At 43.5% G+C, this 27,938-nt stretch overlaps 12 protein-coding genes across 14 annotated transcripts; 6 read left to right on the top strand and 6 right to left on the bottom strand.

The window, feature by feature from the left end:
• Positions 1–31: 31 nt before the first annotated feature.
• BCIN_03g07660 (hypothetical protein) lies at positions 32–2,604 on the top strand. 2 transcript variants are annotated; one of them, XM_024692163.1, is made up of 4 exons: positions 32–346; positions 408–777; positions 830–1,182; positions 1,241–2,604. In XM_024692163.1, exons 2-4 carry the CDS (start codon positions 594–596, stop codon positions 2,207–2,209), a joined length of 1,506 nt encoding a protein of 501 aa, XP_024547938.1. In that variant the 5' UTR covers positions 32–346; positions 408–593; the 3' UTR covers positions 2,210–2,604. The 2 variants fall into 2 exon arrangements, with proteins under 2 accessions (XP_024547938.1, XP_024547937.1); XM_024692162.1 differs by having other exon boundaries at positions 32–777.
• A 1,319-nt stretch (positions 2,605–3,923) lies between these two features.
• Positions 3,924–5,677, bottom strand: BCIN_03g07650 (hypothetical protein). Its single transcript, XM_001545953.2, has 2 exons — positions 4,906–5,677; positions 3,924–4,853 (listed from the first exon to the last, which is right to left on the bottom strand). The coding sequence occupies exons 1-2, from the start codon at positions 5,261–5,263 to the stop codon at positions 4,165–4,167; spliced, it is 1,047 nt and encodes a 348-aa protein (XP_001546003.1). The 5' UTR covers positions 5,264–5,677; the 3' UTR covers positions 3,924–4,164.
• A 185-nt stretch (positions 5,678–5,862) lies between these two features.
• Bcisa2 lies at positions 5,863–7,182 on the top strand. Its single transcript, XM_001545952.2, has 2 exons — positions 5,863–6,305; positions 6,378–7,182. Exons 1-2 carry the CDS (start codon positions 5,982–5,984, stop codon positions 6,834–6,836), a joined length of 783 nt encoding a protein of 260 aa, XP_001546002.1. The 5' UTR covers positions 5,863–5,981; the 3' UTR covers positions 6,837–7,182.
• Position 7,183: 1 nt separating this feature from the next.
• BCIN_03g07630 (hypothetical protein) lies at positions 7,184–8,939 on the bottom strand. The gene is made up of 3 exons (XM_001545951.2): positions 8,845–8,939; positions 8,217–8,328; positions 7,184–8,022 (listed from the first exon to the last, which is right to left on the bottom strand). Exons 1-3 carry the CDS (start codon positions 8,853–8,855, stop codon positions 7,396–7,398), a joined length of 750 nt encoding a protein of 249 aa, XP_001546001.1. The 5' UTR covers positions 8,856–8,939; the 3' UTR covers positions 7,184–7,395.
• A 125-nt stretch (positions 8,940–9,064) lies between these two features.
• Bcats1 lies at positions 9,065–10,483 on the top strand. Its single transcript, XM_001545950.2, has one exon. It carries the CDS (start codon positions 9,233–9,235, stop codon positions 10,319–10,321), a length of 1,089 nt encoding a protein of 362 aa, XP_001546000.1. The 5' UTR covers positions 9,065–9,232; the 3' UTR covers positions 10,322–10,483.
• A 16-nt stretch (positions 10,484–10,499) lies between these two features.
• On the bottom strand, positions 10,500–12,315 carry BCIN_03g07610 (hypothetical protein). Its single transcript, XM_024692161.1, has 7 exons — positions 12,083–12,315; positions 11,886–12,032; positions 11,691–11,835; positions 11,417–11,632; positions 10,799–11,364; positions 10,615–10,752; positions 10,500–10,568 (listed from the first exon to the last, which is right to left on the bottom strand). The coding sequence occupies exons 1-7, from the start codon at positions 12,194–12,196 to the stop codon at positions 10,545–10,547; spliced, it is 1,350 nt and encodes a 449-aa protein (XP_024547936.1). The 5' UTR covers positions 12,197–12,315; the 3' UTR covers positions 10,500–10,544.
• Positions 12,316–12,463: 148 nt separating this feature from the next.
• Positions 12,464–14,712, top strand: BCIN_03g07600 (hypothetical protein). Its single transcript, XM_001545948.2, has 2 exons — positions 12,464–12,838; positions 12,897–14,712. Exons 1-2 carry the CDS (start codon positions 12,621–12,623, stop codon positions 14,449–14,451), a joined length of 1,773 nt encoding a protein of 590 aa, XP_001545998.1. The 5' UTR covers positions 12,464–12,620; the 3' UTR covers positions 14,452–14,712.
• A 40-nt stretch (positions 14,713–14,752) lies between these two features.
• On the bottom strand, positions 14,753–15,801 carry BCIN_03g07590 (hypothetical protein). The gene has a single exon (XM_001545947.2). The coding sequence runs from the start codon at positions 15,730–15,732 to the stop codon at positions 14,857–14,859; it is 876 nt and encodes a 291-aa protein (XP_001545997.2). The 5' UTR covers positions 15,733–15,801; the 3' UTR covers positions 14,753–14,856.
• Positions 15,802–15,894: 93 nt separating this feature from the next.
• On the bottom strand, positions 15,895–16,785 carry BCIN_03g07580 (hypothetical protein). The gene is made up of 2 exons (XM_024692160.1): positions 16,498–16,785; positions 15,895–16,441 (listed from the first exon to the last, which is right to left on the bottom strand). Exons 1-2 carry the CDS (start codon positions 16,732–16,734, stop codon positions 16,046–16,048), a joined length of 633 nt encoding a protein of 210 aa, XP_024547935.1. The 5' UTR covers positions 16,735–16,785; the 3' UTR covers positions 15,895–16,045.
• A 91-nt stretch (positions 16,786–16,876) lies between these two features.
• BCIN_03g07570 (hypothetical protein) lies at positions 16,877–17,827 on the top strand. The gene is made up of 3 exons (XM_024692159.1): positions 16,877–17,175; positions 17,229–17,277; positions 17,397–17,827. The coding sequence occupies exons 1-3, from the start codon at positions 17,119–17,121 to the stop codon at positions 17,609–17,611; spliced, it is 321 nt and encodes a 106-aa protein (XP_024547934.1). The 5' UTR covers positions 16,877–17,118; the 3' UTR covers positions 17,612–17,827.
• A 34-nt stretch (positions 17,828–17,861) lies between these two features.
• On the bottom strand, positions 17,862–20,795 carry BCIN_03g07560 (hypothetical protein). The gene is made up of 9 exons (XM_024692158.1): positions 20,587–20,795; positions 20,351–20,527; positions 19,888–20,263; positions 19,758–19,829; positions 19,586–19,709; positions 19,366–19,536; positions 19,052–19,318; positions 18,887–19,004; positions 17,862–18,840 (listed from the first exon to the last, which is right to left on the bottom strand). The coding sequence occupies exons 2-9, from the start codon at positions 20,415–20,417 to the stop codon at positions 17,915–17,917; spliced, it is 2,121 nt and encodes a 706-aa protein (XP_024547933.1). The 5' UTR covers positions 20,418–20,527; positions 20,587–20,795; the 3' UTR covers positions 17,862–17,914.
• Positions 20,796–22,949: 2,154 nt separating this feature from the next.
• Positions 22,950–26,107, top strand: BCIN_03g07550 (hypothetical protein). 2 transcript variants are annotated; one of them, XM_024692157.1, is made up of 7 exons: positions 22,950–23,197; positions 23,257–23,526; positions 23,573–23,710; positions 23,867–24,882; positions 24,940–25,065; positions 25,114–25,553; positions 25,655–26,107. In XM_024692157.1, exons 1-6 carry the CDS (start codon positions 23,109–23,111, stop codon positions 25,158–25,160), a joined length of 1,686 nt encoding a protein of 561 aa, XP_024547931.1. In that variant the 5' UTR covers positions 22,950–23,108; the 3' UTR covers positions 25,161–25,553; positions 25,655–26,107. The 2 variants fall into 2 exon arrangements, with proteins under 2 accessions (XP_024547931.1, XP_024547932.1); XM_024692156.1 differs by lacking the exon at positions 25,655–26,107 and having other exon boundaries at positions 22,950–23,091; positions 23,140–23,197; positions 25,114–25,592.
• Positions 26,108–27,938: the final 1,831 nt, after the last annotated feature.

The raw sequence follows: 27,938 nt of genomic DNA, 5'->3' as shown, positions 1-27,938 counted from the left end.
CTCAACCCCGCCATTTACTATTCCCCAAATTGATTTCTCTTACCCCCAGGAAATCATACTCCAACGTCAACCTTACTCAAACTTCGTCTCCTTCATCCAATAGAACCTCCTTCTTCACCCATCCGTCTCCTGACTTTGACAAACGCATTTCCTCATCCCTTATTACTTGTCGTCATCCGGAGTCTGGATTGTATGTTGGGAACTTAATGGAATCTCATGACTAAGAGCTTGCATTTTTCATTACACATCGGTCCATGCCATTACTTGGGTCCAGAGGTTCAAACAAGGTCAATAAGACAAGATTCCACCATTGAGTCTCATAATTTCCCAGCTTCCCAAGGGCCGTGTTAGTTTCTCTTACCCCAGATTGTGTCACCTGCCGCTAAAAAGACTCTTGATTCAATAAGCGCCGATTCACCGTGTTTGATATTCTCCCTAAGCTCTCCACGCCACGCAATTTGACTCCCAGATTTCTTCATATACTACTCCACAGTGTTCTATGCTACACCGCTAGGTTCACGCAACCCTTCAATCGTTAAGTAATAGTGCATTTAACCCGCATATTCAAATTACATTACGTTTCTCTTTGTCTCATGGCTTCCCCAGAGATGCATATTGGTCATGAACAGCAGGATCAGCACGGACAACGAGATCAGCACATGAACAGCAGAGAATATGCTGTGTCCCAAGATGCTCAGGATCCTCTTCGTCATATCAGAAATGAATTCCTCATTCCTTCTACGGCTGATTTGCAAGCCAAAACTCTGTCAAGTTTAGGTACGAGATTCCACTCTAGGCAGTTGAATCTGTTAACTAAATGGCACCTTAGAGTCTCGAATCTCCTCTCCTGGCGATCCCTGTGTTTACCTTTGCGGAAACTCACTTGGCCTACAGCCGCGTACTACCTCTACTCGTATAGAACAATATTTCAAGACATGGGCAACTCAAGGTGTATTTGGCCATTTTAAACCCCTTTCTGATTCGCCTTTGCCAACATGGCTACATGTAGATTCAAGTGCTTCGGAGAACATTGCTCCTATTGTTGGTGCGCAGCCTTCGGAGGTCAATGTAATGCAGACTTTGACTGCCAACTTACACCTTCTCATGTCCGCGTTCTACAACCCTGATATCAATGGCAGGCACAAAATTATATTGGAAAGCAAGGCATTTCCATCAGATCACGTGGGTCCCCCCTTTTGCGCTCGTCACTAATCGTTTATGTCGGCTAAATTACGTACAGTACGCCGTAGAGTCGCAGATCCGGCATCATAACCTCTCACCTGCTACGTCGATGATTACCCTGGAGTCGCGTTCAATTACCGAACCCACACTCTCCACAGATTACATACTCAAAACCATTGAAACCCATGCTAAAGATACAGCAATTTTGCTACTCCCCGGTGTTCAGTTCTATACAGGCCAGTTATTTGACATACCCCTCATCACACGTAGGGCTCGAGATCTCGGCATATTTGTTATTTGGGACCTCGCTCATGCAGTTGGAAATGTTCCACTTTACCTCCACGATTGGGATGTTGATGCAGCTGCCTGGTGCACTTACAAATATTTAAACTCAGGACCGGGTTGCATTGGTGGAATGTTCATCCATGAAAGAAACACGCAAGTGTCTGCTTCGTCACAGAGCACAGATGCGGGGGCAGGATTTGTAAATAGATTAAGTGGCTGGTGGGGCAATGACAAGAATACGAGATTCGCTATGGAGAATCACTTCGTGCCGATAGCGGGCGCTGCGGGGTTTCAATTGAGTAATCCAAGTGTGCTGGACATCACGAGTCTAAACGCATCTCTGGAGATATTCAAGCTTGCTGGTGGAATGGAAATGTTGAGGGCGAAATCCATGGAGTTGACAGCTTATCTGGAGGACTTGCTTTTGGACACAGCGATTTACGAAAAGAGCAGGTTCTCGATCATTACACCTCGGCATAGAGAGCAGAGGGGTGCTCAGCTAAGTCTCCAACTCGCTGATGGATTGTTGAATGTAGTCATGAAAGAGTTGGAGTTGAGGGGAGTGGTCGTAGATGAAAGACAGCCGAATGTGATAAGGGTGGCGCCAGCCCCTCTGTACAATAGCTTTGAGGATGTATGGAAGTTTGTGGAGGCATTTAAAGAAGCAATGGATATAGCTTGGAAGGCAAAACTTGGAGAAATATCTGCTGAGGGCACCCGGGAATTAGAATTGACCACCTGAAGAGATAAGATGACATCGCAATGGCAATCAAGTCGATCAAAATCTTTACCTTCATGTGTCAAGTGCACTTAGTATAAGCTTCAAGTTACCTAAAGGTTCTTGTCCTACATTAGGCAGTGGTGTGCGGTCCCGTTTTTGATTTCCATCCGACTTGACGATCTAATCTCGACCATCTGAATGTTGCTAATAGTTCTGTCAAGTCTACTGACTTCGCAGCCACAGATTTGATGTTGTTCACTGGATCATTTCAATGTGCAACAAGTACGGCGGACGGACTTTCAATCGGACTTTAACCTCAATTATGCAGCTCTGAATAAAGTCTAGCCAAATCAACCCACAATCAGACCATTGCCTATTTTTTTACGTCTGATTCATCATATTTAAGATTTATATCATCTAAGGCCTACCACTCGTCGTACAACATATTCGCCCAGAGTTCTGGGCAACCTGTACTACAGAGCTTGGCCACTGCCCTATGGATAAAAGGAACATAGGGGAATATTGAATAGGACAAATGCATAATCGTACCGCTAAGCAGTGGAATAAATCATCTCGCAAGGCGAATATGCGCTTGTAAGGAGAAAATACCAGACGGTTCCTGCGCCTGCACTTGTGTAGACTTTTTACGCTACACAATGCGGAAAGCAGAAACTGTGCATGTGTTTGTCAATTCGTTTGAGTTTATTGTAGTTTTTGGTCATGTAAGACTTTACAACCCAGTAAAATATTAGATTCAAATATTATGGGCTTGGTTACAGATTCGTGTCTGCTTCATATTACACTACTTGCTCGATAGTAATATGGATAGAGCAAACGTACTACACGTATTCTGATGTTGCTATATTTCTTGGGGCAAATTTCAGTATTGATTATTGATGATTTCACTGAGGGTAAAATTTATCTCAGACATAGCAGACATGGCACCACCACAGCATGTTTGAAGCACGTGGACATTAGCTTCCAACATCATGCAGTCTTCATGACTAGGGCGTCTTGAATTCTCTTTTTTATACATACCTTTGTACCTGGAATCCTCAAATGATGAATTTGTCGTCAGATTTCGATTTAAATTGACAGCCTTCACGAAGAGAACAACTATCTAATTCAATGCCAGCTTGAATTGCAGTAACGGTCAAATCATACCAATATGCTGATTAACAAACAGATCATTTATGAATATGAATGTGTGTTAAAATGCCTCTCGATACTTCACATATATCGATCCTTCCGCATCTCCTCAATCCCCCAATCCTCAAGACACCCATTTATTTTGTACCCTTCTTCCACTGAACGAGTACAGAACTTGCTAGGTTTTGATCCTAAGGTCTACAGAGTATGGTGAACTTTTTATCTCGATATTCAGCTTATGCACAGAGTATCCATCACTGCGAACTACACCCCAAAAGTCAATGGCCCTTTCCAGTAATCTACGTCTACAGCTCGAGTCGGATAAACAAACGGAATCATCATCGATCAAGTGATTTGAATTCGTGTAGATTTGCCGGAACTTCTTGATCTCAGCGCGTTGGTCAAAAGAAATCGGACCCTGAAACATATCAGTCTTCTACATGTTTTCACGTTCTTTTTCTAGCCGAGGCTTGTATATGAGCGTAAGAAATTATTTGATTGTCAGATTTGAGGTAGAAGATTGAGAAGTATTAGCGTTGCTATCATGTGCGTCTCACGTAAAACTCCTGTTGTGTACTTCCTTGTATGAAAGAATTTCTCAATATTATTTTGAATCTTATTTTAATTGTACCGCCTGGACAATACGTATATATCCAATATATTGGAGAAGAAACAAGGGATAATTATATAACTCGGCCCATCTATGTCTCATGGAAGGTTCATTAACATGCTAATAAAGTTCAACAAGAACAGACTTTTAATTATATCATAACGATGGATTTTCCATAGGCCAATGCGTGTGCCAGTCCAACCTTTCTTTGGAGTCATCATGCCTTCTCCAAAGCTCTCTCCCAGACACGCATTGTGCTTTCCCAGACAACTCGTCCTGCATTGTTCTTCCTGTAATCCGGCAAAACATTACCATCAGGTGCACTCTCATCATCTGCCTTGAGTCTGTAAACTCCATTCGAACTTCCATTTCCATCAACCGCCGAACTTCTTGCAATATCTACACCCGCAGGTGGCTCTACGCCCGGACTAGCCCCCCCTCTCTCTTCGGCAGGCGGGTACCTTGCACTAGTGGCCAAAAATAATCCCCTTTCTCCAGCTTCCTCCACACTCGTTGCAAATAGGTTAAGGAAAGGCAACATTACCCATCTAAAGAAAGTTGCTGGAATGGAATAAACACCCGTGGTAGAAGACATCAATCTACCAACCGCTCCAGTATCTACAAATCCCGGATATTTGTGAATAAAAGTTATGCGAGAATTAGACCTCGCCAATTCTTCGAAAGCCAGAGTTGTTTGAGTTGTTCCACTACCAGCAGCTTTAATCATAGTGAAATCTTGCTTTACTTCGAGATCGTCAAGATCAATTGATTTCTCTTGACCCCCCGCTAAGATTGAGATGACTCGGGGGTTGGGAGCGGTTTTCAGAAGAGGAACTAAGTTGTAGGCGAAACGGAGACGAGAATAGTAACGGAGGGATTGAGGGATGTCAATTCCTTCAGATGATTCTGGACAATATCAATACATGGTGGATAGAAAGAGGGCTATGACTAAATATACCATTCCGACCATCGAAGGACAAATAGCCTGCACTCAAGAATACAAAATCAACCTTTTCTTCTTTCCTCTTAATTTCATCGCAAAGTCTATCCACTTCCCTGATCAGAGAAATCTCGCCTTCAAGGAAGTTTAGTGTTGCTGATGGATTTGAAAGTCTTAGATCTTTGAGCAGACGCCCTGTAGCTGATTCGGATCGTCCAATGATATACGCCTTAGGAGAATTTGCGTACTTGATGAATGCTTTTAATGTACCCATACCAATACCTGACGTTGCACCCGCAAATACGGCAACTATACCAGGAGCACCTGTAGCTTTAAGTGCGGCATTCGAAGCCCGGACAGCATTAATGGCAACCATAATGCTGCTAGTTTAGACGGGCTGGATAATGCTGTGTTGTATAAGATGTCTAAGGTGTAGCAGAGCTGTTATGGAAACAAAGCAAGAGGAGAGAAAAATGAGAGATGAATGATATGAACAAATAACTTACATTCCAGAGAAGAGTCTTACCTGATATATATAGCCGGAATCATCATACCATCATAGTCACGCATTAAAATGGTCGACTTGATGTCAAGTTGTATGCATCTCGGATTCATGAAAGTTGAAGGATGAATGCGAGTATGGACCGAGCTTTATCTCCTAACTATTTATAGACGCCGCCGACAACAGAAGATATGGATACACGTTCCTTAGCATGAACATGGATGTGGATATGAATGTGAATATACGTCTCGGAGATATCTCTGTAGAAGTACAAAATGAAGACATTCCATGCGTCTGGCTAGACATCCAAAGATTGAATGCAATTCTGTCCATTGGATACCGAAGTAGGCACGTGATGGGTACAAAGTATCATTTTTCAACTTATGTCATCAATTGACTGTACCACCATACCCACCACACTCCATAGTTCTGCCGGAAGAACTACGGTCGAATAAATATTGCCCACATTGACCGCTATTGCTGAGCAATGTTTGTAACTTTTGATGATTACCCAATACCTACGAGCCTTCGAACGTAACCTTTCCCATCTTCCACCTTTGATCCAACACTCCGATATTGGCTCCCATTAAACATGGCGACTCATTCTCTTACACGTAGATGTGCTGGACTTACCTCTACAACTCCCACATCAGTAGTTCAAGGATTTATAAAGACCGCCACAACAACCCGGTCATTCCACCAAAACACCCCGCGTCCAGTCTTCGATTTTCTTGTTCCACGTCTGGGTACTCCCTTACAGTCGACATATGCTCTCAAGCAGAATGGAATATTGAGGAATCCCGTGAGATGTTTCTCGATCACTAGGACACGAAAAGCTACCGTCACAACATTCAATCCACAAAAGAATGATGATGGTACAGAACAGAAGATCGAAATCACATCGCGCGCTGCAGATGTATGTATCATTGCCTTCCTATTTCATGTGCCTTGTTTAAAACCGAACGATATACTGACAACTTGCTCACAGCGTTTGCAACAACTCCGCAAGAAAGAGAACAATCCCAACCTTGCTCTTCGAGTCGAAGTTCAATCGGGGGGTTGCCATGGGTTCCAATATGTAATGTCGCTGTGCGACCTCCCCGCCAACATATCCCGAGATCTCTTTTCGAAGAATACTGTTCAAGAAGAATCTTCGCCTGCTCTGAACACCTCATCCACCGATCCAAATGCTATGCCTACGTCATCTACTCCCCCGAAATCAAATAATCCAACCACGTTGGATCTTCGCGAAGATGATACAGTATTCAGCTATATCAGTGATCAATCCCACGCTAGTGTAGTTATGGACGTGTTCAGTCTCGATGCCTTGAAGGGTAGCAGAATAGATTACGAAATCAAGTTGATCGGTTCCGAGTTCAAGATTGTTGATAACCCAGCCGCGACTAGCAGTTGTGGTTGTGGAACAAGCTTCGACATCAAGTTTTGAGTTTGAAGAGGATCGATGAGTGTAATGTAAGTTACTAGATACGATATACCATTTGGGGTTTGGATTTGGCGTGAATGGTATGGTCTGAGGCCACGCGGTGTTAAGCAACAGATTAGCACTCACAAGGGCATTAATATCACAAGGAGAATTTCTTAAATTTACACATGATGTTACCCATTGCTTTCGGCAAGGTCTTGTATGCATTGTCATTACATACCATGTTTCTGAAATTTTACTGAGCAAGGCAAGGGAAGCTTTGTTCTCTGCAAGAGAAAAAAGAACATGGGAGGATCTTACATAGTCACATAAATGCTAGAAGACATTTAGAGCAATCATTTTGAGAACAATGCTTTACAATTCATGGAGACTGGTGATGATGGTGATGAGGTACGCATGAAATACAACAGCACAGACACAGTAAGAAGTATAAGTTATTTCGCAATAAAATCAAAATGGTATCAATTATTTCATAGAAGTGTATCATTCTTTTGGTTTCTTATACGCCATACATGCCAGTAAACGCTAAGCCAAAGAAAAACATCCCGTCCCATCACCAACTTTAGTTCATTTGTCTGACCAAAGCGTTGATCTTGTCCTCACGGTTACCGAGGTCACCACCAAGAACGTAGTGGTTGAACTTTCTTGGGCGGAAACCACCAGTTGGGTTGCTGAGCTTGAATGGCCAGAGGAAGTTGGCAGCTTGCTTGAAGTTGGGGCCGACGGTGAAGATCTCGTGGATCAAATCTTCCATACAGACGATACCGTACTTGCCGAGGCTGGTCTCGATGATGGAGTTGTCGGTAAGAGCAATACGTTGCTTGTCGACCTTTCCGTAACCACGCTTGTAGACGAGCTCACGGACGGTCTTGAGGTTGGGGTAACCATAGGCGATCCATGGCTCAACGACCTTAAGCATCTCGAGGGTAGCCTTGGTCATGCGAACGAAGACACCGTTGTTGATTTGAAGAAGACGGAGGAGCTGGAGGATCTTGCGGGGCTTTGGTGCGATCTTGTTGATACCCTTGATACGGATAACGAAGACCAACTTGGGCTCAGCTGGGATGTAGAAAGAACCAGATTGCTTGGCGACACGAGCAAGACGGATCTTCTCACGCTCCTCATCACGGTACTCCTTGACGTACTTCTCAGCACGCTTGAAGATGACACCACGCTTCTCCTTGTTGGCCTATATGACGTGAAAGGTTAGTCTCGAGGTCATATATAGTTGTAGACACCAATGGCATGTGTTAATCGTTTGTCAGACCCGAAAGATGGTTAATTTGGACAACATCGACGTAAAGTCTAGTCGCAAACATGGTTGTTTATGCATCATGTAGAGTAACACATGCCATGTAGTGTTGGGATTGGGTTATCATGTACCTTCTTGACCTTCTCGGTCTCAGCGGCCTTTGCCTCTCTCTCCTTGGCTTGACTCTTGCGCTTCTTCAAGAGAGTCTCAGGGATGAGAACCTGCTGGGCAGTTGGGGTGGTTCTATATCAAATATTAGTCTTGTGTCCCGCATACATAAGTATGGAGAAGAGCGCCGAGAGGGAATTGCAACTATAGCGCAGCATTCTCGCAAAAGGCAAACTCGACTGTAATGACTTTAATCGGTGAAAAAAGAACCAGTCTCGACGACCCCTCTTCCCACGAAGGCAGAATCGCAGAACTCGGTTGACAAATATTCTCATCCAACAAAACCTTGGCAAATACCCAAGAAATATGCACAGCATAATTGAATGTTTTCATGGTCCTTGAGAGATACCATTGCATTTCCATCCTTGTGTGACAATTGTTTTAAGGGAGAAAATTTTCATCTTCAGCCCCAAGACCCCATACTACATCTCTCGAAGTGCAAGTCCAAGGACCTGAATCAACGAGGGAGTGGCTTAGGACAGTTCGAGCTGGAAACCATTTTCAGGTTCCAGCTTTCGAGAGGAACGCGACCATATCTGAATCCAACACAATCGATTGACTCTTCGAAGGAGTTTTTGGGGAGATTCTTACGTGGCAGACATCGTGGCGGATTGTCGATTTTCGAGGTTGTCGTATCGAAAGGAAAAAACAAATCGACTGTGAATGCGAAAACTTTATTGCAAAACTGGATGTGTGAAAGTTTTCTCGCTTAAAACGAAGCTAGCAGAACTAGCTCCGGATCCCAGGAACTGTGCTGACACCGATGTCACGTGGTATATCTATCAGTGAGAGCGAGAGAACTTCAGATCGTGGTCAAATTAATCTCTCGACTTATCTCCATGTTAACTTTGAAGCTCACAGAAGAAAATTTCAAGACTTATTCAAGAGTACTCCAATATTTGAATTTAGTCTAATCTAGTCTCAGAAGGTTAAAATTACCTCCAGGTATTTTGCATCACCAGAAAGTCGGTATTCAATAATGTCCATGGTATACGCCATCGGCTCAAATGGCTCAGGACAACTTGGAATAGGCCATAAAGAAGATGTGTCAGTTCCAAAACCAGTTCTGTTCGAGGATGATGTACCTGGAGGAGTCCAGCAAATCAGAGCTGGAGGTAATCATACCCTCATGTTATCGACTTCAGGTAAATTATATTGCTCGGGCGATTCATCCAACGGAGCTTGTGGGCTCACTCCTGATTCGCACTCTTCCCATTCCACATTTCGACGCGTGAAACTTTCGGATGATTCCACAATCAATGAAGCACCAGTAGTTTTGTGTGCAGCAACTTGGGAAGCGTCCATCATCGTCCAGCAAGATGAAGATGGTCATGCGACGAAGATTTATTCTTTTGGGACAGGAAATAAAGGGGAACTAGGCCTGGGAGAATTTTTGTTTCGATCATCTAATCCTCAGCTGATTAAGGATTTTCCACCAACTGGTTTGCAAGTCGTCGACCTTGCCACTTCTGTCAGTCATGTGGTGGCTGTTTTAAGTAATGGGGACGTTTATGGTTGGGGAAGTGGCCGAAAAGGACAAATTGGTGAACCTGTCGGCATTATGTATGCTCCTCGCAAGATTGAAGGTCTTAATTTCAATGTTGTTAGAGCTGTCTGCGGAAGGGAGTTCACATATCTTTTGGCGGAGTCCTCGAGTGGTCAACATAAAATTTTAGGATCTGATAAGTGGAACATTAGATCTTCAGCACCAGATAAAATAGTGGGTTGGACTGATGTTGGAAGTACATGGGGAAGTATTTTACTTCTACAAGCAAACAAAGCTCTTTTGTGTTGGGGAAAAAATGACCATGGGCAATTAGCCCCATCACAGTTACCGCCCGTGCTTCAGATTGCGATTGGCAGTGAGCATGGTCTGGCACTCACGGCAGAAGGCGAAGTATGTGCATGGGGATGGGGCGAGCACGGGAACTGCGGACCAAAAACGAAAGATGGAGATGTGAAGGATACCTGGAATGTGGTGGCATCCTCTAGGTATTTGCCACCGGGAGCAAGTATCTCATACATTGGCACTGGCTGCGCTACCAGCTGGATCTGCCTAAATTCATGATAGCCGAAATAAGATGGGCAAATCATTATTTTAACAAGCTTCCTGCTTGTTCTCCTTGGCCTGTTCATGTCGACGCCAAAATTTAATGTACCCTGGTAACTCACATGTGAGCGTGAAAACGCACGCCATATATCTTGGAATCATGCCCGGGCTTGACTCCCATCCAGTCCAGACGACCTGCGCCCCATCTAAGCCTCTTCCTTTTAAGAATTGACCCAAGAGATCACTCGTCAAATAAACCTCGAAGCTAATGCTATTAATAAACTACTTGGATGTAAGATTTGGTTACTTACTTGTGATAGTCGCTGAGTTGGGGCCACACGTTGTGTCGGCACAGTTATGTACTTTTCGTTGGGTGGAATCGAGTCTTCGGGATTACTCTTATTTTGGGTCTCTTGCAGTCTACGACTTGGGTCACCAGCTGACGATTCCTGTGAAGTGTTAGAGACAGTCTCGGCAAATCTCGTCCAAACTTACGTCCGCAGTCGCATCCCACAAAAGCATTTCATTGTCCTCGTCCTCATAATCAACAGGGTCCCATCTACGATCGTCATCGTTCGCCGGCATGAATAGCGCTTGTGATTGGATGCTAGGTTGTGGAGGAGGTGGTGAAGGTCTAGAAGCCTTTCTCCTTGTGTTTTCCCGAACTAGACTTGGGTTTGGACCAACCGGTGCAGCCATTTCGGAACCTGACCTAGTTCTTTTTAGACTCGATGCGGCTTCTAGGGGCTGCCTTATAACCGGTTTCCTTGAAGCTGCTCGACTTCCGTTTATAGCTGGCGTTGCCGACGTCGCTCTCGCTTCACCAGTTGTCATAAGGATAAATTCACACTGCATTCCACCCTCTCTATAGGTAAGCTGCATTGGACTAGAAGGGTTGGAGTATAGAGCTCTGATATTCGTGTTGCTTATCCCGGCATGCGCGATGATTGATTTAAAGTCTTTGACACTGATAACAATATGCAGTTGCTCTTCGACAGTGAACTCGACGAACTCCAAAGTCTCCACGGCTATTGTGGTGCGCAAAGGCTGCTTCAGAACTTCTACAGAAAAGTCAGTGATCTAATCGGTTTTTCGGATCGAGGTGAAACTTGCCATTCCCGGACATGATTTTTTCCGTGAAACTAGTGAGACTCACGCGGCCATCAAGCGAGAAAATATCGAGTTGTTCAGTGCCTGGTCCGAAGTGCTCTGCAAACTCGCGCAGCGTTTTGGAAGAGATCGACCAGCTATTGTTAGCTGCTTCGCTTGAAAATAAAGCATGCAGGGGGGGAACTGCTTCAAAGTTTAGTCGATAAATTTTCAAGACCCCTAATTGTGGTGCGTTGGTTAGTAAAAGAAGGTTTTATCATTATAATTCTTGATTTACCGTGTCTACATAAAATCTTTACGATAAAACGACTTTTTGTTGCCCCGTCTCCATCCTCAATCGAAACGTCACACTTTTCTATGGCAGTATCTTTTTCCTTGAAAACATCACCTCCGATGCGACCCTTAAAAACCGCGAGTAGAGCCTATCGAACAATTAACTAAAATCTTGATATTGTACGAAATGAAGGCATACTTTGTTGTAAATCTTGCAGCTAAACTTTTCCGGCGTTTGGCGACCATTGCGCAGTGGCGTATATTGATACTTAGAGAAGAACTTATTTCCCACCAATGTAAAGGAAGCATAAGCGGACTTTGTTGAATTGAGCGTCGTCAAGATAAGCTATAGACAGCATTAGCAACTATATACAATAATCAAATATCTAAACCTACCCTACTATGAGTAGCTTCGATAGATACTGTTTCACTGAATTTCCCAAGACACACGAGCGCGTCATGAAATTTCCCCAGAGCATCTGGATTGAGTGTGAAAGTCAGGATCGCCATGATTAATATCACTTGAATACAAGCTTTTAAGGGTGTGGCGAATGTAAATTGTCTCCCAGAAACTCAAGAAAATCTGAACAACAGGATTGATTTATATTGTGATATGTATGGGATGTATCTGGTACGTACAAGTAGGTAGTGAAGTGAAATGTGAACTGAATTGAACTGGATATTCCCAGGAAGTCGGAATCACGTGTTATCTATCGCGTCCTGCCTGATTACGCGATTTGCCCCGCGTCTCCATCTATGACAGTCACAAATGCTTAAGGATGAATATCTGCAATTGAAATTCACATTACGTCCATTCAACTTTTATTTATCATTTTCCAGGTCTCAATATATTTCAACTTACTGACAACAACTAAAATATTAACCATTATCTGTTTACCAGGAGGAATTGGTCACCGATCAGTGCTGCGATACAATGTCTGTGAAGCTCGAAATCGAGGCAAATCCCAAAGATACTATCTCTAGTCCAGCACGCCAGATTACACCTCACGAGCAGAGAAGCATGAATCTACCAGGAGATATACTTCTTCAGATATGCGAAGAGTTAGCCATTCAACTTGAATTTGGAGTTCTTTTTAACTGTGCTATCTCTGGAAAACAATTGATTGGCTCGGCATTGCAATGGCTATATAGGTAGGTATCTTACCCAGAAGTTCATTTCCAACACTGAGCTCTTAGCTGACCTCTGAAGATCACATAATGAATATCTGAGAATAATTAGCAGTGAAGGGGAAGCTCCTGAGTGGTCAAAAATCCAAAAGCACAATTCTAAACACAGCGCGGCTTCGAAGTGGGCAAAATCATGGCAATCCATTGTACGCTCTAGTTTAGGAACTACCGCCTATCCGTACTGTCTATATATACGATCGCTCGATCTGACTAATCTTTCGAATCTTCTCGATGATGGCACCTTCCGATCCGCTGCGAGGGATAACTTCTTTGCTGATGAGATGGCAGAGTTTCTAAGTGTAGATGGGACACCCAGAAGGCGATCTAAGAGAGGTCCACAAGGGCGACTCAACACTACAAATATTCTCAACCTGATAGGAGAATCTATCACAAGATATGTTAGCGAACGCGCGGATGAGAACCACACAACAGTTGCTTTGGAGAATCTTTCTGGGGACATCACATCAGTCGCATTACCAATATGGGCAGGACGCTTATCAAGACTGAAATCGATGACTATTTGGGACGGAAAATCATTGAATGAGAACGTAGCGGCGGTAATCTCCAAAAACTGTCCTAACTTTGATGAGATCCGTATATTCGTGTGTTCAGATGATACCGATCACAATCCTGCATCATTTATAAAAGGCCTGAGACAGAACAGTCTTCTTTCACTCGAGGTTTTGTCTAACTGCAGGATTGGTCCTTTTTTTCTGAACGCTTTAAACCATCATTCTGAATCTCTGAAAAGCTTGAGGCTACAGAGCCTCAACTCGGAAGCCATCAAGAATCTCAACATTCTTCAAAGATGTACTGCGCTCGAGACACTTGATCTAGAGGATAGTCAAAATACGGTGGACTTGGAAGCTACAGAGAACGACGTATTTCTCGAAGTCATCGAATGGCTGGGGCACTGCGAGAAGCTCCGAGAGTTGGTTCTAAACAAAATTGTTTGTGCCCCGGCCATTTTAAAGCAGGTTTGTCTACGAAACGATATCCGACTGCAACGGTTGGTAGTCACTGGTCCTTCTCTTGTCAATGATACAGAATTTCATAGAGCGATCTCACACCAGACTGAACTCGAGATCCTTGAACTCCGAGGTGGTTCGGACGAGGTATTTAGAGTCAGAGATGATATTGATAACCTTCTCACATCCATTTGTCAACTCACTAAGCTCAAGGAACTCACCATCATGGAATCGTTTGAATATTTTAGCAGTAACGAAATCAAACGTCTCGCAACAAGCCTTCCTCTTCTCGAAAAGTTTCACTTCTCAGGTTACGGTATTGGAGATGAGATCTTGCCTTATTTGTCAAAATTGCATAACTTGCGAGATGTATCTATCGCTGCAATCTCTAGTTTCACTCTCGATGGCTTACTGGCCTATGTTTCGACTTTACGGGATACAAACCAAGGCCTTGTACTTTCAGTCATGAGTCAGAATTCCGACCAAGATCTTGCACCTTTAGAGTTACAACTTATCCGAGAAGGAATGATCGCGAAAGTGGATGGCAAGTTTGACTTCGCACTGCTGAGAGAGGTGGCGGAATCGGAGTTTGATTCTGCATCTGATTAGAATTTATGTAATATCACTAGATATGAAGACCAGTGCATGGGGACAAGTGGGTTGCGTAGGATGTCACCAAGGCGCGAATGGGGAGTTTTGCTTTTACTGCAACAGGGAACTAATCAAACATGCTGCTAGGACGGAAGTTTCATATGGGAATGGCGCAAAGGTTATATAGATAATTGCCGGCTAGCGCATACTCTTTCTTAAGTAGTCTATATAGATAGCAGAAACATTTGAAAAACATTTACAATAACTGCTGCCTCTTCAGTAGTGTTTTTAATGAAGAGATACTGGATGTTTGTCGTCTTGTTGTATCCCTTCCAATAGCAATCATTATGTGATATTCGATCTCCATTCATTGCACCCCCTGACAATTACAGTATAGAACTATGTTGAATAGCAAATCTGTCTCTAATCCTTAATTTGACTAACCACATGCATAACACCATCAACAAATCCTTGAATCTCACGGCTCAGCTTCTCCGGAGCCTCCAACATCATCAAATGTCCAATTACTTCCAACACCATTAATGACTTCCTTTCCTCTGCCACCCTACTTAGGTTACGGAATGTTTCCCTAAGTCTTTCTACCGTTTCAACCTTATCATCCCCACCAGCAAACACCAAGGTCGGCAAAGTGATGTTCCTCGCCTCCTCCAATATATTCTCTTGCATCCCATATTTTGGCCACGCTGCTTTCGCATACTGGTTTCCAGCTAGCGCATTCGCAGCTAAACTACTGACCACATTTTCAGGAAGAGGTGAAGAAGAGAGAACATGAGCAATGACGAAAGTAGCAGCTTCAATGCTATCATAGGCTGTCAACTGCTGCTTTGCCATTTCCTCTGGAAGAATCAGGGGCGTAGGAGGAGCAGGCGCAAGAAGTATGAGGGCTTGGAGTCTTGGGAAAGATTTTGTGGGAGAAAGTGATTCAATGGTGGAAGAGAGATGCATAGCAACTTTTCCACCCATTGAGTGGCCGATCAGAACGAATGGGTGATTTGGTGGGAGAGTCTCGGGAATGAGAGTGAAGATATCGCTGGAGAGATCCGTGATATGGTACGCATCTGGATCTTGTGGGCCGGTAGAGGAACCCCAGCCTCGGAAATCAAGAGCTAGGCAATAGTAGTTGGGGGAGAGTAGAGTAATGAGAGGAGCATAGGTGCTAGAGGAGCCACCCCAAAAATGTAGAAATACTAAGGCTGGCGAGGAGTTGAGTGTGCCTGAAGAGAAGACATTGAGTTGAGTGGAGGAATTAATCTCATAAAGTCTTGAGCTTGTCATCATGGTTATTGTCTCTCGTAAAGACCAAAGCGATACTGAAGTATTATACGGAATTATATGAATGGACAACCCAAGGCGGGCAGAATGCCTGTATTGAGCTGAAGGTTTGACTCAAATCGAGTTGAGTGTTAGACCTGCTGTCAACGTAGATAAATATAATACCTCCAATGCATACAGAGGGGCGGGAAGCGGAAATAGCAATAATACATGCGGATATACATGTCCACCATCGATAGTAAGACGGTTTTACACGAAAATCCGATGAAAACTTTTCCGATGTTGATGAAGGCAACAAGTCTAAATGTATTTTTCAGCATCAAGGACCACTCCCTCTACTCGGCGACTCTTGCACTGGCATTTCCATATCTTCAAGGACTCTTTGGCCATCCTCAAGATCCTCCTCCTCAAACCTCTCCTCCTCCTCCTCCTCCCCCTCCTCCTGGGCCTTGTCCTCACCTGCTTTCATAGCTTTCTCTTCTGCCAGAAGTCGATATTTTCTCTTACTTTTCTTTACGGCACTGCTTTTCCTCTTCTTCTTGGTCTCCCCTACAATCGCAACCCGGCTCTCCTTCCCCTTCTCCAACAACTCAAGCCTTTCTGCTAGCATTTGCCGTGCGATTTTACGATTCTGTGTACGGGAACGGGTGGCTTGAACTTTGAGGACCATACCTGTTGGGATATGTTTCAACTGGACTGCGGAAGAGGTTTTATTCTACGAATTGGTGAGTTCTAGCTCCCGACTTCAGATTTAATGGCAGGCAGGCTTACGATTTTCTGACCTCCCGGCCCACTGCCATGCAAAAATACTTCAGTAAAATCTGCTTCATCAATGGGTGCTGGCCGGTCGGGCATCTTTTTCTTCCATAATGGCGTTGTATTGCAAATGCTGCGTTTAATGATTGAGTTTGAATTCACAGCAGTAACGTTTTCAAGGACGGTGCCTCGGGAAACTACTGAAAGCAATCCTCGTAGCATTGTACATGTTGACAACCTACTGATTGCCATGAAATAAGTTGTCGTGGTTGTAAATTACTTATTGTGTCGTAATCCCATCGCATTGATTAGCATAGTGATTTGGTGAGCTTATCGTCCACCCCGGAAATTTGATATTCAGGTACTTACTCCGTACGGGTACTCTAAACAAAAAGTTCCGCTTCCATTGGTGCATCGTTCCACTTCTTCCCTTCCATTAACCTCAATTTCTCTCATATTCATCTTCACATCGGAATTTTCGTTGTGGATAGTTGACTTCGCCTTCTTTAAACCAGCAATTAAACAAGATCTGAAAACCGCAGCTCTCCTCACTGTTAAACGGACTCGAAGGAGTACACGGCCAAACTGCGAGGAACAGAATCAATCGGGCAAATCTCACAACGATAAGGGGTAACAATGTCTATGTTCGCATCTACATTTCGATGGCTGCAGAGGAAGAGATATCAGTATGAGGTACTTGTCCTCGTCAAAATCCAAGCAGAATTGATTCTGACACATTCGAGCAGGTCACATTCTCATTATACATGTTGACACCCACAGAGAAATTTATATTCAGTATGTCTTTTAACCTCTAGGCCTGCAGCCCTTGTTTCTTCTCCATTGATTGCATTTGACCACTTCCCTCTCGAGGTTTCCAGTTAAAATCCACGTGTGGCTAACATCTTATTCTGCAGATTCGTTCCTCTTCCTCTTCTTTAGCATGGTCATTATTGCCATGACACTTTACCTCCCACAACACATTACATTTCTCACCAACCGCGCCTGGTTTTACTACAATGGAGACGAGTCCGCCAAGTCTGCCCTTACATCTGTGAGTCCGGTGATAGAAGCAGTGGCCAAGGAAACCATTGCAAAAGCTGCCGTGGCTGGGGTTGGGAAGGAATTATGATTCTGGACTTTCACGCAAGAACTTATATACTGGGGGTCGTGTATAAAATATCAACGATGGGATGTGAGAAATGAGGAAACGCGGCAGTGACGACTGGATTTATTTTGTTTTCATACGGGAGTTAATGATTGCGATGGGATAGAGCGGATGAACATACACCTAGCATTGTTGTAATACTTAATCATGAGACGGGCATGGAATTTGAATAGATATTTATTTTGTGTGGAAGTTGCCATGTATGTCTTGACGCTGGTACTCTATGAGGTCGTTGTAAAACATGCATTGCATTCTTGTTGGCGGGTCCTATGCGGAATTTTGTCTAGCAGCCATGAGATGCTTCATAGTGTTGTACATCAATTCTCCAGCCCCAGGGAAACCTTTGCGCTCCAAATAGCTCAAGACGGCCAATCTATAGTCTTGCCACGATACAGACAACCCACCGTCATCTTTAAGCTTCTTCAAAGAAATTTGTGTTACTGGTCCAGCGTGTCTTACGTCAATTTTATCTTCGGCTTGGTCCTCTAATTCCCTCACATATGTAATGGCAAGATGGCATGTTGCTGGCGAGGACGAGATACTGAATAGGGAGTTGAGCGAAAGGGATTTTTCTAGCTTGCCAATGTAAGCAGCCAAAACCCCCATCGTCTGCTCTGGGAGTAAACAGCCCAGTGCATTCACATCTTCTGTAAGGAAAGCTCGTGATCTCCACAAACAATTGCAGATATCCATCAGAAAACCATTGAATCGATTGACGTATTCCTTGGGATATGACTGATTGCCAAGTACAGTCGAACCTGTGCGTGAGGCCGTGGCCATCTCGAGAGATTTCTTGTAGAGGGCCAGGATATTGCATATGCGGGAGATGATCGATAAATTGGAGCTGAAGAAGAGTGTGTAAACAAGTTGAGGCGGGGGGATAGCTATCCGGACTTTAGACGTTATAGCTGGGTGAGATATTAGGAATGCATTCGCTTCGTAAAAATCAAGAATGTTTGAGTGAGTGGAAACACTGGAAGACTGTTGCAGTATTGCAACAGCCAGCTGATTGGCGTGATTTACCAGCGCGGCTATGTCTATACCGTAGTTTGTTGAGGGTGAAATCTCTGAGAGCAAGCTGAGGTTCCACTTGCTAAGCAAAGCTGTGTAAAATCTGAGGAGAGCAAGCTGCGACTCGTGAGTGCCATCTATAACAGCATCTTCAACTAAAGAGAATATGTTTTGGTAGAGGTCTACTGCTCGATTAGTCTTGAACATATTGTGCGACTTGTGGCATACCGTCAAAGGAACCAATGGGAGTATAGCTTAACAACTCTAAAATTATATCACGGTTTGTGATACCGTTCCAACAAGGCAGCAAAGATTCCAAATACGAAAAGCACGCCGAAGGCAGTTTCTAACATATGTTAGTAGAACGAAGCAATATCTTGTAATCCGACCGACCTTCGTGAATCTAGTGTATTGTAATATAAGCTCGAGCATATCTGCTATTTGCGTTTCGGAGGACCGGCCATTCTCTAACTGATCTTCGAAAAAAGCCAGAAGCCAGTAATCTATGCGTTGCAGCGTAGTCTCCGAAGACCTGAGATGCAGCAACTTCTGAAGCAGAGGGTCATGAATACTAGCCACTAATTGGTTTGGGAGCTCGATCTTCTCAAGCTTTTGAATAAATTCATCCACATCTCCGACTTCCTCTAGTGTGATTGAAGTCTTGTAGCTGGTTAGAACTGACCGCGAGCTTTGGAACGAGAACTTACATCTTGGGCATAGGATGTATGTACTTCAGGTAAGAGCCCGTGCTTTCTCTCTTTGGCAGTCTTTCGGGATATGCGAAAATTCTGATGAGTAGAGACAAGCGTGTCCTCTGTCCTCTGAAGATGATCTTCTTGGATCCTGCCGAGCCTTTCCCGCCACTCACGGTTTGGATGCTAATAAAATTAAAACATGAGCTATAAGTAGAAATTTGTGAGAACTTACCGTGAATACTGAAGCCCTCCCGGAAGTCACATCACCTACGATGACCTCGGGATAGTAATCTTTATATACTCTCATAAGTCCTACCAGAGCTGGATCATGACCCGCTTTTCTTGTCCATTGCATTCTGTAGGAAAATTAGCATAGCTTTATACAGTGTCTCGCTCTAACATACAATGCTTGGATCCTAAATGGTCGAACGTGTTTTCGGCGAGTGATGAGGGATAACACGTGACATAGATGTGATCTTGCGAACGTTAGCTGCGATGCCATAATCTAGAAATCTAGAAATGGGTGGACAGTACCTGAGGGCAATAGTATCAAGTAAATTGAACAGTACAGCATAAAGTTGTGACAAAATCTTCCGATTCTCCAGAACATCATAGACCAGGACTATCCATTTCAACAATGCGGCCTGAGCTGCATAAGAGGGTTTGGCTTTTCCATGACCCAGGGCTCCCACTACTTTGATGACTACTGCGTCTGGAACTTTGCTCGCTGGGTAGAGATGTTTAATCAAGTTCCCAATACTGCCTTGATCGAGCTCGTTAGGCAGAGTAAGGATGTCAACAAGCTTTTCCAGCGACGCATTAGATAACCCTTCTTCATACGCCCTCGAGCATAATCTATCCACGTGGCTTGAAACTTTTACCGACCGTTGCTTGGCAGGAATACGTGATGCTATATTGATTGTCAGTATCTTTCTTCGTTATCATAAATCTGCGGTAGGTAATGGTTGTGGTCGCGTAAGACGCGTTTGGATCCTACCGTTCTCCAAGTCATCAAGAATATCATCAACGTCAATATTGTATTCAATCCCAGAAGGACTCTCCATAGCTTGTCAATATCTGAATTGACACGTTGTAGCTGTAGTACTATGACTGTTCGTAGAGTTTTAATGCCGGACTTTAGAAGTCTAAATATGGTGTGTGTGTTTTTGATGTTCTTGCTTCCTGATTAACTTGGAAGGGCATCAAAGAAGGGATGAATATTACCCGACTTACCTACATAGCTTCTCAAATAATAACAGTTTATTCTCTTTTCAAAATAAGAAAAAATAAAATAAAAGAATATACATATATATGCACTGTACATTCACTTCATTGTTCTACGCATTCACTGGCATTCTTTTTATCATCTTTAGTCAATCAAGAAACGTACCTAGTATAGAACAGCATTAATTGGTAGCTAGTTATATGTGTAAATATTCGACATTTCTCCTCGTGGGTTGGTTATATACAAAGTGTTCCTCTATTAATAGCATGCAGACTACTATTCTACATCGTCATCATTTCTAGCGATTATGTTTATGCAATTAATAAGGCTGGGAAAGGAAGTAGTACGTAAAGGCAGTGTGAGCATTACTCGATCTATATGTATGCAGATGGACGCTTGGTACTTCCCCTTTGGTATCTACTATACAAACATTCCAAAATATTTCTACATATATATAACTAAATCATCCAGAGCAATAGAAAGAATTCAAATCCACAAATCCAGCCATCGACAGTCTCTATATATACTCAAGATCGTCCTCATCGCTTCGTCCTGGTTATTGTGTAACCACAAAATATGCGCGAAACCCAATAGATGGCATATCCCTGACGACTCCTTTCGCGTTTCTCAGTGACCGCCACAACCTCGAAATTATCACCCATTTGCAATCTACGCTTCTTCTACCATATCTATGGATACCAACAATCCAAAAGATCTTCCACATAGGATGATTTGAAATGCCTCCTGTCCTGCCACAAAGACACCAATGTCATTGGTAACTGGACCATTGAGCCTGCATATCTAGGCAAATCTTATCCCAATCTAGCTATGATTACAATTCATACGACATCCTTTGGTACTGGGCGAGACTTCTCTGCCAGATCCACACAGTCTTTGGACCTCAAGCCCTCAATGTATACTGTTGTTGTTACATTGCATCAATTGTGAAGTCATTTCCCTTTGCTGGGAGAATTGCGCCACATACTCAAGAAGGCTTTATATGGATATAGTCAAAAAGAATCACCCCTGCTGTTATCGGAGAGAAAAGAACTGACGGGGCCACGCTTGAAACGCGTGCCAGCAGATGAAAACACTCTTTGGCAGTCGATCGTTTGAAATCTGCAACCTCGTTTTGGTGCAAGGGGAGGCGGGGTGAACGTCAAGCATGTGTTGGTGTTGTACAGGTTTGCTCCTTCGGAATGCCCGCGAGAAGCAGGTAGAAGCAACTCAATCCCCAAGCAACTCCTTTTGAATGCAAATGCATTACGAGTTTCTACCTGTGAGTAGAAGGGCTCCTAAGTGTCGACTTGCTGCGCTGGTGGTATGGCCCCAGACCTCCTTTGTTATTCTTGAATTTCTGCATTGTACAGCATCACGCTATAACATGCGATGTACAGACGCCAGATCTATACATAGCCCATGAAGAGCTCTCTGCCTGGTTGGGCTTGGCTATGTCTCTGCTTTGGGCAATCGAACAATTCTATAAAATTCAATCCATTGTCTATTTGGGCGAGAACATGGCGTTGAACTAAGCATCCGATTATTGTCTTAGCATTCATCTTCATGTTCCAGCTGGGAGCCAGGATGGAAAGATTGAATGCATGTACAAAATTGGCTGACCTCCTTGGCCGGCCTTAGTTTACCCTACTTGACATGCAATGCAGGCACAAGCCCTGATCACACACTAAGCATTCCCTGAGTTCAAGTTGCCGAAATTTTCATACCTACGAAATACAAGACGAGGAACACTCAAATGTTCTTCGGCAGTTCAGCAGCCGGGAGAAATATGGCCAGAATTAGGAAGAAGAATTCTGAAATCTTTCAATGTATTCTGGTTACTGAACTGAAGCATTTACAATATCTTCGGTTTGTTGTTAAATATTTGCTCTGCATTGGTAGTTTTGATGCATCACATTAATTCTTGTGGTTGCGGCTACTATTCCCTCTGCCAAACAAATTGGTAACTGTTGTTAGTTGTTCCAAAGCCTCTATAGTATTAACAGATGCACCGCGTAATGCCTCATTGGTAACAAAAGATCTCGTTTTGGACCTCCTAATGAATCAACCTTTCATTTCTAGTGTGGTTTTGCTCTTCAGCCCAGTACGCGGATGACCCGGTTCGTGCGCCGCCTGCAAGGTTTATGGAGGGGAGGGGGGTCACACCAATTCGTCTTCATCCTATGATATTTCATTTCTACGCTCGATCGACTAGTTTATCCCTTCTTAACAGGCGGCAGGGTATGGAATCCATACCCTTTTCGCATTGGCGGCAATCTAATTTGGTCAGAGTCAAAGAGAACAGTGTATTTGTGCACTTGTGTAAAAGTGGACTCTCGTCTATTACTTGATCTTTGAACAATTTTAATACTATGTTATCACCTTACAGGGAAATAACCGAATATTAGGGATGTCATCAAGCAAGCCATAGAAACGCTGAGCAACCATGCTGTCGGTACACGCCCTCCTATATCTTCTTCTCTAGCCTTTGGCCGTTACAATCTTGGAAACTTGAGGTAGTTGCGAAACGCTAATGAAAGGTCAAAATGTTGATTTCAAAACAGTTCTCAGCTACGCTATGTCGTCCTCCCATATGGCATCAGGAAATATTACAGAATCGATGTATACACCTTCACTTTTGGCTACAATATAGTTGCAGTGGACGATCTAACTGTATATAGCGACACTGACGAAGATTTCATCTCTACCTCATCAGACATATCAGAAATTCAATCAAATGAAGGAAATACCTCAGCTACTATATTGAGAGATTCGGCGGATTTCTTGTCGAAAATACGGTCACTTCACGAATCAGACGTCCTTGTACTTCTAACTCCAATTGTAGTGCCGATCAGTCAAGACATTACAGACACCAGTGATCCCTTTGAGTGCTTGGGACGGGCTCTGGCCAGGAGACACGCCAAAGTCCGGCACATCCCCTATACACGAAGGTAGTTGGAATATTCGCTGTGGCAAGGTCAAGACTAACCAATATAGAAACGGCATTACTTCAACGCATCTGGGTTTCATTAAAAGAAGCCATGTCATTATACTTTGTTTCGTGGATCATCCGGAACATCAAAATCAGTTCGAAATCGCAGAAGTCCTCTTTGCAGTCAGCGATCACAAGCCTTGGTACGCCTAATCTAGTATTTCATGTCAAATCTCTTGAAGTCATACTTTGATCGAAGGCTTTCTTTATATTTCATATGTATTCCCGCATACTGTCAATCCTTAATCCCCGTGGAAGTCTTCCTTATGAATAACTACTAACTTTTGGGCTTGTTTTAGCCTCATTATGGTATGCAGTGATCAAGTAAATAAGCAAGATTCGATTCCGTTCCCTACAGTCATCTTAACGTCCGGATACACGCCGGAAGATATGGAAGCCGCAGCTGCAGTAATTTTTGGAGAGCGGGAACCCAGTCCTAACATAGGGATAACTAGTTCTACGTCCGGTATGATGGAGGCAGCTCGACCCAAGCTTTGGGCTGTTGACCAATGGAATGAATCCAGAGATGTACCAAGTGTTCTCAAGCTCTGGAGTGACAATTTCGATGTCCGGTTCTCCATCGATGTTGAGGCTTTCGTGTCCCTACTTCACCGCCCAGGTTATGCAAAACATTATGTAGTGCGGGACCCAAGAACCAGCGAAGTTTTAGGTTTTTGCGCTACGTATCTTTCATACGTCGATCAAGAAGGCGAAAGACTTATCGCATCACTAGCGATCATTGTGGTAGAAAAGACCTATCGACGACAGGGAATTGGTCTCAGTCTTCATAATCATGCTATTGGACAGTTTAGAGGCACACGAGGCGTTATTCGTCTTCATCTGGGGAGCATCTTTCCAAGGCTGTTGTACGGGCCACCCCTTTCTTCATCCCCAGAATTGACTGCGAATGACGAGTGGTTCCGCCGAAGAGGTTGGACACTCAACAAGGAGTTAAGAGGTCAGGGACAACGTGTGTATGATCTGATTTTAGACTTTACCAAATGGAAATATCAGCAAAATCAACAGCAAGAGAGATTTCAGTATCGGCAGAGTGTACAAGATGACATGGTTGAGGTACTTCATTTGGTCGAGGAATCATCTATAAAACAAGGTAACATGGGATGGTTCGATCAATACTTTGCTCTAATGAACGGGCCCAACGTAAAGGATATTATCATATGTCTGGAGGGAGATCAGATCATTGCAACAGCGCTCACGTACACCCCATTTTGTGGCAGCTCCATATCTTCTAATTTACCATGGGCAGGGCGGATTGGCCATGATGTTGGTGGAGTAACATGCATATGTATTTCTCGTAAGTGATCTAAGCTGCTTTACTGTAATAAGTCTTTTGGTACTAATTGGTCCGAAGCACAGAGAAAAGAGCCAATAGGCCCAGAATTGATTGATGCTTGTATCAAGAAACTATACCAGCAAGGTATGAGGAGAATGTTTTATGACGGCGTAGCAAATGATGTGGACGAACTAAAACAACTAGGTGAGTGTCACTTTTGTTCACATACCTGAAAAGCGACTGACTTTTCAGGTTTTGAGGAGTGGGCAAAGTATCGCGACGTTTGGAAGGACACTTAGGTAAACGGACTGGTCTACAAGGCAAGGGTATTTAAACATTGACTTCATTCGTTCCTACCGAAAGTCCACTGAGGGTGCCATAGAGACTCTCCTTCTGTAGTGACGAGGGTTTAACTTCTTTCACTCTCTCCCACCAAGCTAAAGATAACAAGAATAACAAGCATAGCTCCGTCTTTGTATTACGCATGTTCCTCAAAAATTCATATCCGACATATTGGGCATGAAAAGGATGACACTAGCATGGACCTGCTGCAGATTTGGAGCGTGTCATACACATGGATGATAGGAGAGAGCTTGCTTGCATAAGCCACGGAACTATTTACTTAAGCGATCAAACCAGAATTGTTACTTCGGTTGGGTTCATACTACAGTGAGAATGGGGATAACACAATGGTAAGCACAATAACGCTCGATCTTAAAATTCAAGGCACATACTTTTCAAACTCCAGATACTCCCAGCGCTTGGCATTCTGACATTAATCATGGTGGATCAGTGAACTTACAATCCATGGTCGTTCCAAAATCGACGGCCAAAAAATCTAGGTCACGTAGCACTGGTACTTGCAATCTTTCGATCTGAAATTAGACTGCATGAACGGAGGCATCGAAACGTCGCACAAGAACTTAGATCCTGTGTAACACGTTCGGAACGCCACGTCTACATGAGGTCCCCACTAAAGCTGGTCGAGAAAGTGCTGTGGTATATCAAATTAGCTATCTAGGTGTGTGACCTGCCGAAAAAAGCTGTTTGCGATACCACACCTAGATGTACTTGATAGCGAAAGTTAATTGTCACACCAGCTCTATCGCATCTACTGCTGCCTGATGGCTACGATACCGTAACAAAGAGCGTTCTTCATTTGGGCAGGTGCATGAGATGCGGCATAGACTTTGTTGACCGACATTCTACGATCTTACCTTCTCTTCTGAATCTTGAATGTGGCGTAAAATTCCAGTGATTATGATGATGATTCGCCATACCAACTGGTCTCATGGCTCAATGTATAATTGCATGCCGGGCGAGGTATTCCGGCTTGTCACACGCAATGCTTCTGAAAATACATAATATCCATGTACAAATGTTGCGCTACTGAAATTAATTCTGCGCCGCAGATCGTCAATTCAGGTTACAGCCCCAGCTTCTCTTCAAGCTCAATGCTTATGTGAACATTCGTATGCATCATTCCATACACAGAAACCCATTTTAAAGATGTATGGTGGATCACGTTTCAAGAAAAATTTCTTCGCGTCATTTCTCACTATCGGCCAGTCACGATGTTTCTTTCTTGGTGGGGCTGCATATTTTATTTTGATACCCTCGCCGCCCCCATGTCTTTAGACACGCTATTGTGGTTCGATTTTCGGTATACCCAAGAACCTAAACTGTAAGCTTTATTAGTAATATTTTATAAATCGAGGAAGTTTTGATGCATGGTGCTTTCAAGAGGATCAAAGGTCGCTGAGAGCTATGAGCCTTGGGATAGATATACTTGATTTGTTATCACTTTTAAGTCATCCGCAAAGCACTTCAATATTCATCTAAGTAAGATCCCAATTCAAGCATCTCCATAATTTCGATTTAGTCTTACCATTTCCAAGTAGGTACACAATACCATCCAAAGAAGATAGAGAAAGTTCAACGCGCTAACATGCAAGCCTCATTCGGTACTTGATTCTCGTGCAAATGGACTTGAAGGAACTGACAAATATTAACGGCGGCAAATTCAGTTGAATCGAATCCCGTCCTCCTTAAATTCTCGCTTGTTTAGCTCCCGCGCTACGGTACGGACCGCCATTAGTCTGTGCGTATAGCAATACTTTCTTCTCGTGTATAAGAGAAAGAACACGGACCACTATGTCTTCCTCACTCACTTTCTTCCATTCGTCTTTCTAGTTCTGTTGATTTGTGCTTTCAACTTTTTAATTCGGTACATTTCCATGAAGTCAAACTTTCTCCTTTCGCATTCCCACTTATGCTTATATTCGTATCCACTCACACTCCGTCTACTCGAACCATTATCTCGGATCTCCTCTTCCACCTGATACCATCCTAAATGTTTAAATCCTCTACCGCAAGGTCCCACTCATGCCCAGCCACGACCTTCCTAAATCTCCATACAGCCTAACCGCAATGTAACCACAGCTCGCTGCCTCATACGCTAATGCGCTCCTCGCTCCATCTCATTTATGATCTTCTGAAGGGTTGTTGAGAAAGCCATTCACTCTTTTCGGTTCGTTTACCTTCATTCTTGATTTGACCCCACAAATTGCTAGGCCAATTTTCGACATGAGAAGAATCCCGTATGTTTCATACGGGCCTTTGAAGCAACAAATCTTGTGTTCTATGAATGACTTGTAAAGTTTCTTCCGTGCAATGATTGCTGTCTCCTAGACGTAGCTCGTCTGCAGGGATTTCTCAATGATCCAGGCAGCATTGTGAATCCGAAAAGCCGACTCTGCTTTCCCCTTGAAATTTTCAGTGATTATAATACTCTCAATATCATCAATATTCTATATGAATTCAGCGCTTGTCGTGGCATAGATGTCTTTGCTGTATTCGGAAATCCAAACATAATCATTGTTGGAATGTCATCCGGGTCTCAAAATCTCCTATTCACGATATCGACAACTCACTCTCTGTATCTGCTCAAAGTCCTCGCAGCTACTCAAACACATATGTTCTTAATATGCAAAGTAAGCACAACGTTTTACATACAGCTGTGACTTTTTGGAGATGAAACTAGCGAATCAATTCAGCACAATGTCTTTCAAGTTCAT

Source organism: Botrytis cinerea, chromosome 3, assembly GCF_000143535.2.
Source record: "Botrytis cinerea B05.10 chromosome 3, complete sequence".
NCBI classification, from domain to species: Eukaryota; Fungi; Ascomycota; class Leotiomycetes; order Helotiales; family Sclerotiniaceae; genus Botrytis; species Botrytis cinerea.
This window is presented reverse-complemented; position numbering and strand designations above follow the sequence as displayed.

Coding starts and splice junctions, on each gene's coding strand:
- BCIN_03g07660 (XM_024692163.1), top strand. CDS start 594: ATGGCTTCCCCAGAGATGCATATTGGTCATGAACAGCAGGATCAGCAC. Junction 778..829: donor CAAAACTCTGTCAAGTTTAG/GTACGAGATTCC, acceptor ATGGCACCTTAG/AGTCTCGAATCTCCTCTCCT. Junction 1,183..1,240: donor AGGCATTTCCATCAGATCAC/GTGGGTCCCCCC, acceptor AATTACGTACAG/TACGCCGTAGAGTCGCAGAT.
- BCIN_03g07650 (XM_001545953.2), bottom strand. CDS start 5,263: ATGGTTGCCATTAATGCTGTCCGGGCTTCGAATGCCGCACTTAAAGCT. Junction 4,854..4,905: donor GTCCTTCGATGGTCGGAATG/GTATATTTAGTC, acceptor GATATTGTCCAG/AATCATCTGAAGGAATTGAC.
- Bcisa2 (XM_001545952.2), top strand. CDS start 5,982: ATGGCGACTCATTCTCTTACACGTAGATGTGCTGGACTTACCTCTACA. Junction 6,306..6,377: donor TCACATCGCGCGCTGCAGAT/GTATGTATCATT, acceptor ACTTGCTCACAG/CGTTTGCAACAACTCCGCAA.
- BCIN_03g07630 (XM_001545951.2), bottom strand. Junction 8,023..8,216: donor AGACCGAGAAGGTCAAGAAG/GTACATGATAAC, acceptor CACGTCATATAG/GCCAACAAGGAGAAGCGTGG.
- Bcats1 (XM_001545950.2), top strand. CDS start 9,233: ATGTCCATGGTATACGCCATCGGCTCAAATGGCTCAGGACAACTTGGA.
- BCIN_03g07610 (XM_024692161.1), bottom strand. CDS start 12,196: ATGGCGATCCTGACTTTCACACTCAATCCAGATGCTCTGGGGAAATTT. Junction 11,633..11,690: donor AAAGATTTTATGTAGACACG/GTAAATCAAGAA, acceptor CACCACAATTAG/GGGTCTTGAAAATTTATCGA. Junction 10,753..10,798: donor TGTGGGATGCGACTGCGGAC/GTAAGTTTGGAC, acceptor AACACTTCACAG/GAATCGTCAGCTGGTGACCC.
- BCIN_03g07600 (XM_001545948.2), top strand. CDS start 12,621: ATGTCTGTGAAGCTCGAAATCGAGGCAAATCCCAAAGATACTATCTCT. Junction 12,839..12,896: donor GCATTGCAATGGCTATATAG/GTAGGTATCTTA, acceptor TGACCTCTGAAG/ATCACATAATGAATATCTGA.
- BCIN_03g07590 (XM_001545947.2), bottom strand. CDS start 15,732: ATGATGACAAGCTCAAGACTTTATGAGATTAATTCCTCCACTCAACTC.
- BCIN_03g07580 (XM_024692160.1), bottom strand. CDS start 16,734: ATGGCAATCAGTAGGTTGTCAACATGTACAATGCTACGAGGATTGCTT. Junction 16,442..16,497: donor GGCCGGGAGGTCAGAAAATC/GTAAGCCTGCCT, acceptor ACCAATTCGTAG/AATAAAACCTCTTCCGCAGT.
- BCIN_03g07570 (XM_024692159.1), top strand. CDS start 17,119: ATGTCTATGTTCGCATCTACATTTCGATGGCTGCAGAGGAAGAGATAT. Junction 17,176..17,228: donor GGAAGAGATATCAGTATGAG/GTACTTGTCCTC, acceptor ACATTCGAGCAG/GTCACATTCTCATTATACAT. Junction 17,278..17,396: donor CACAGAGAAATTTATATTCA/GTATGTCTTTTA, acceptor CTTATTCTGCAG/ATTCGTTCCTCTTCCTCTTC.
- BCIN_03g07560 (XM_024692158.1), bottom strand. CDS start 20,417: ATGGAGAGTCCTTCTGGGATTGAATACAATATTGACGTTGATGATATT. Junction 20,264..20,350: donor TCTTGATGACTTGGAGAACG/GTAGGATCCAAA, acceptor CAATCAATATAG/CATCACGTATTCCTGCCAAG. Junction 19,710..19,757: donor CCATTTAGGATCCAAGCATT/GTATGTTAGAGC, acceptor ATTTTCCTACAG/AATGCAATGGACAAGAAAAG.
- BCIN_03g07550 (XM_024692157.1), top strand. CDS start 23,109: ATGAAAGGTCAAAATGTTGATTTCAAAACAGTTCTCAGCTACGCTATG. Junction 23,711..23,866: donor GTCAGCGATCACAAGCCTTG/GTACGCCTAATC, acceptor GGCTTGTTTTAG/CCTCATTATGGTATGCAGTG. Junction 25,066..25,113: donor GGACGAACTAAAACAACTAG/GTGAGTGTCACT, acceptor CTGACTTTTCAG/GTTTTGAGGAGTGGGCAAAG.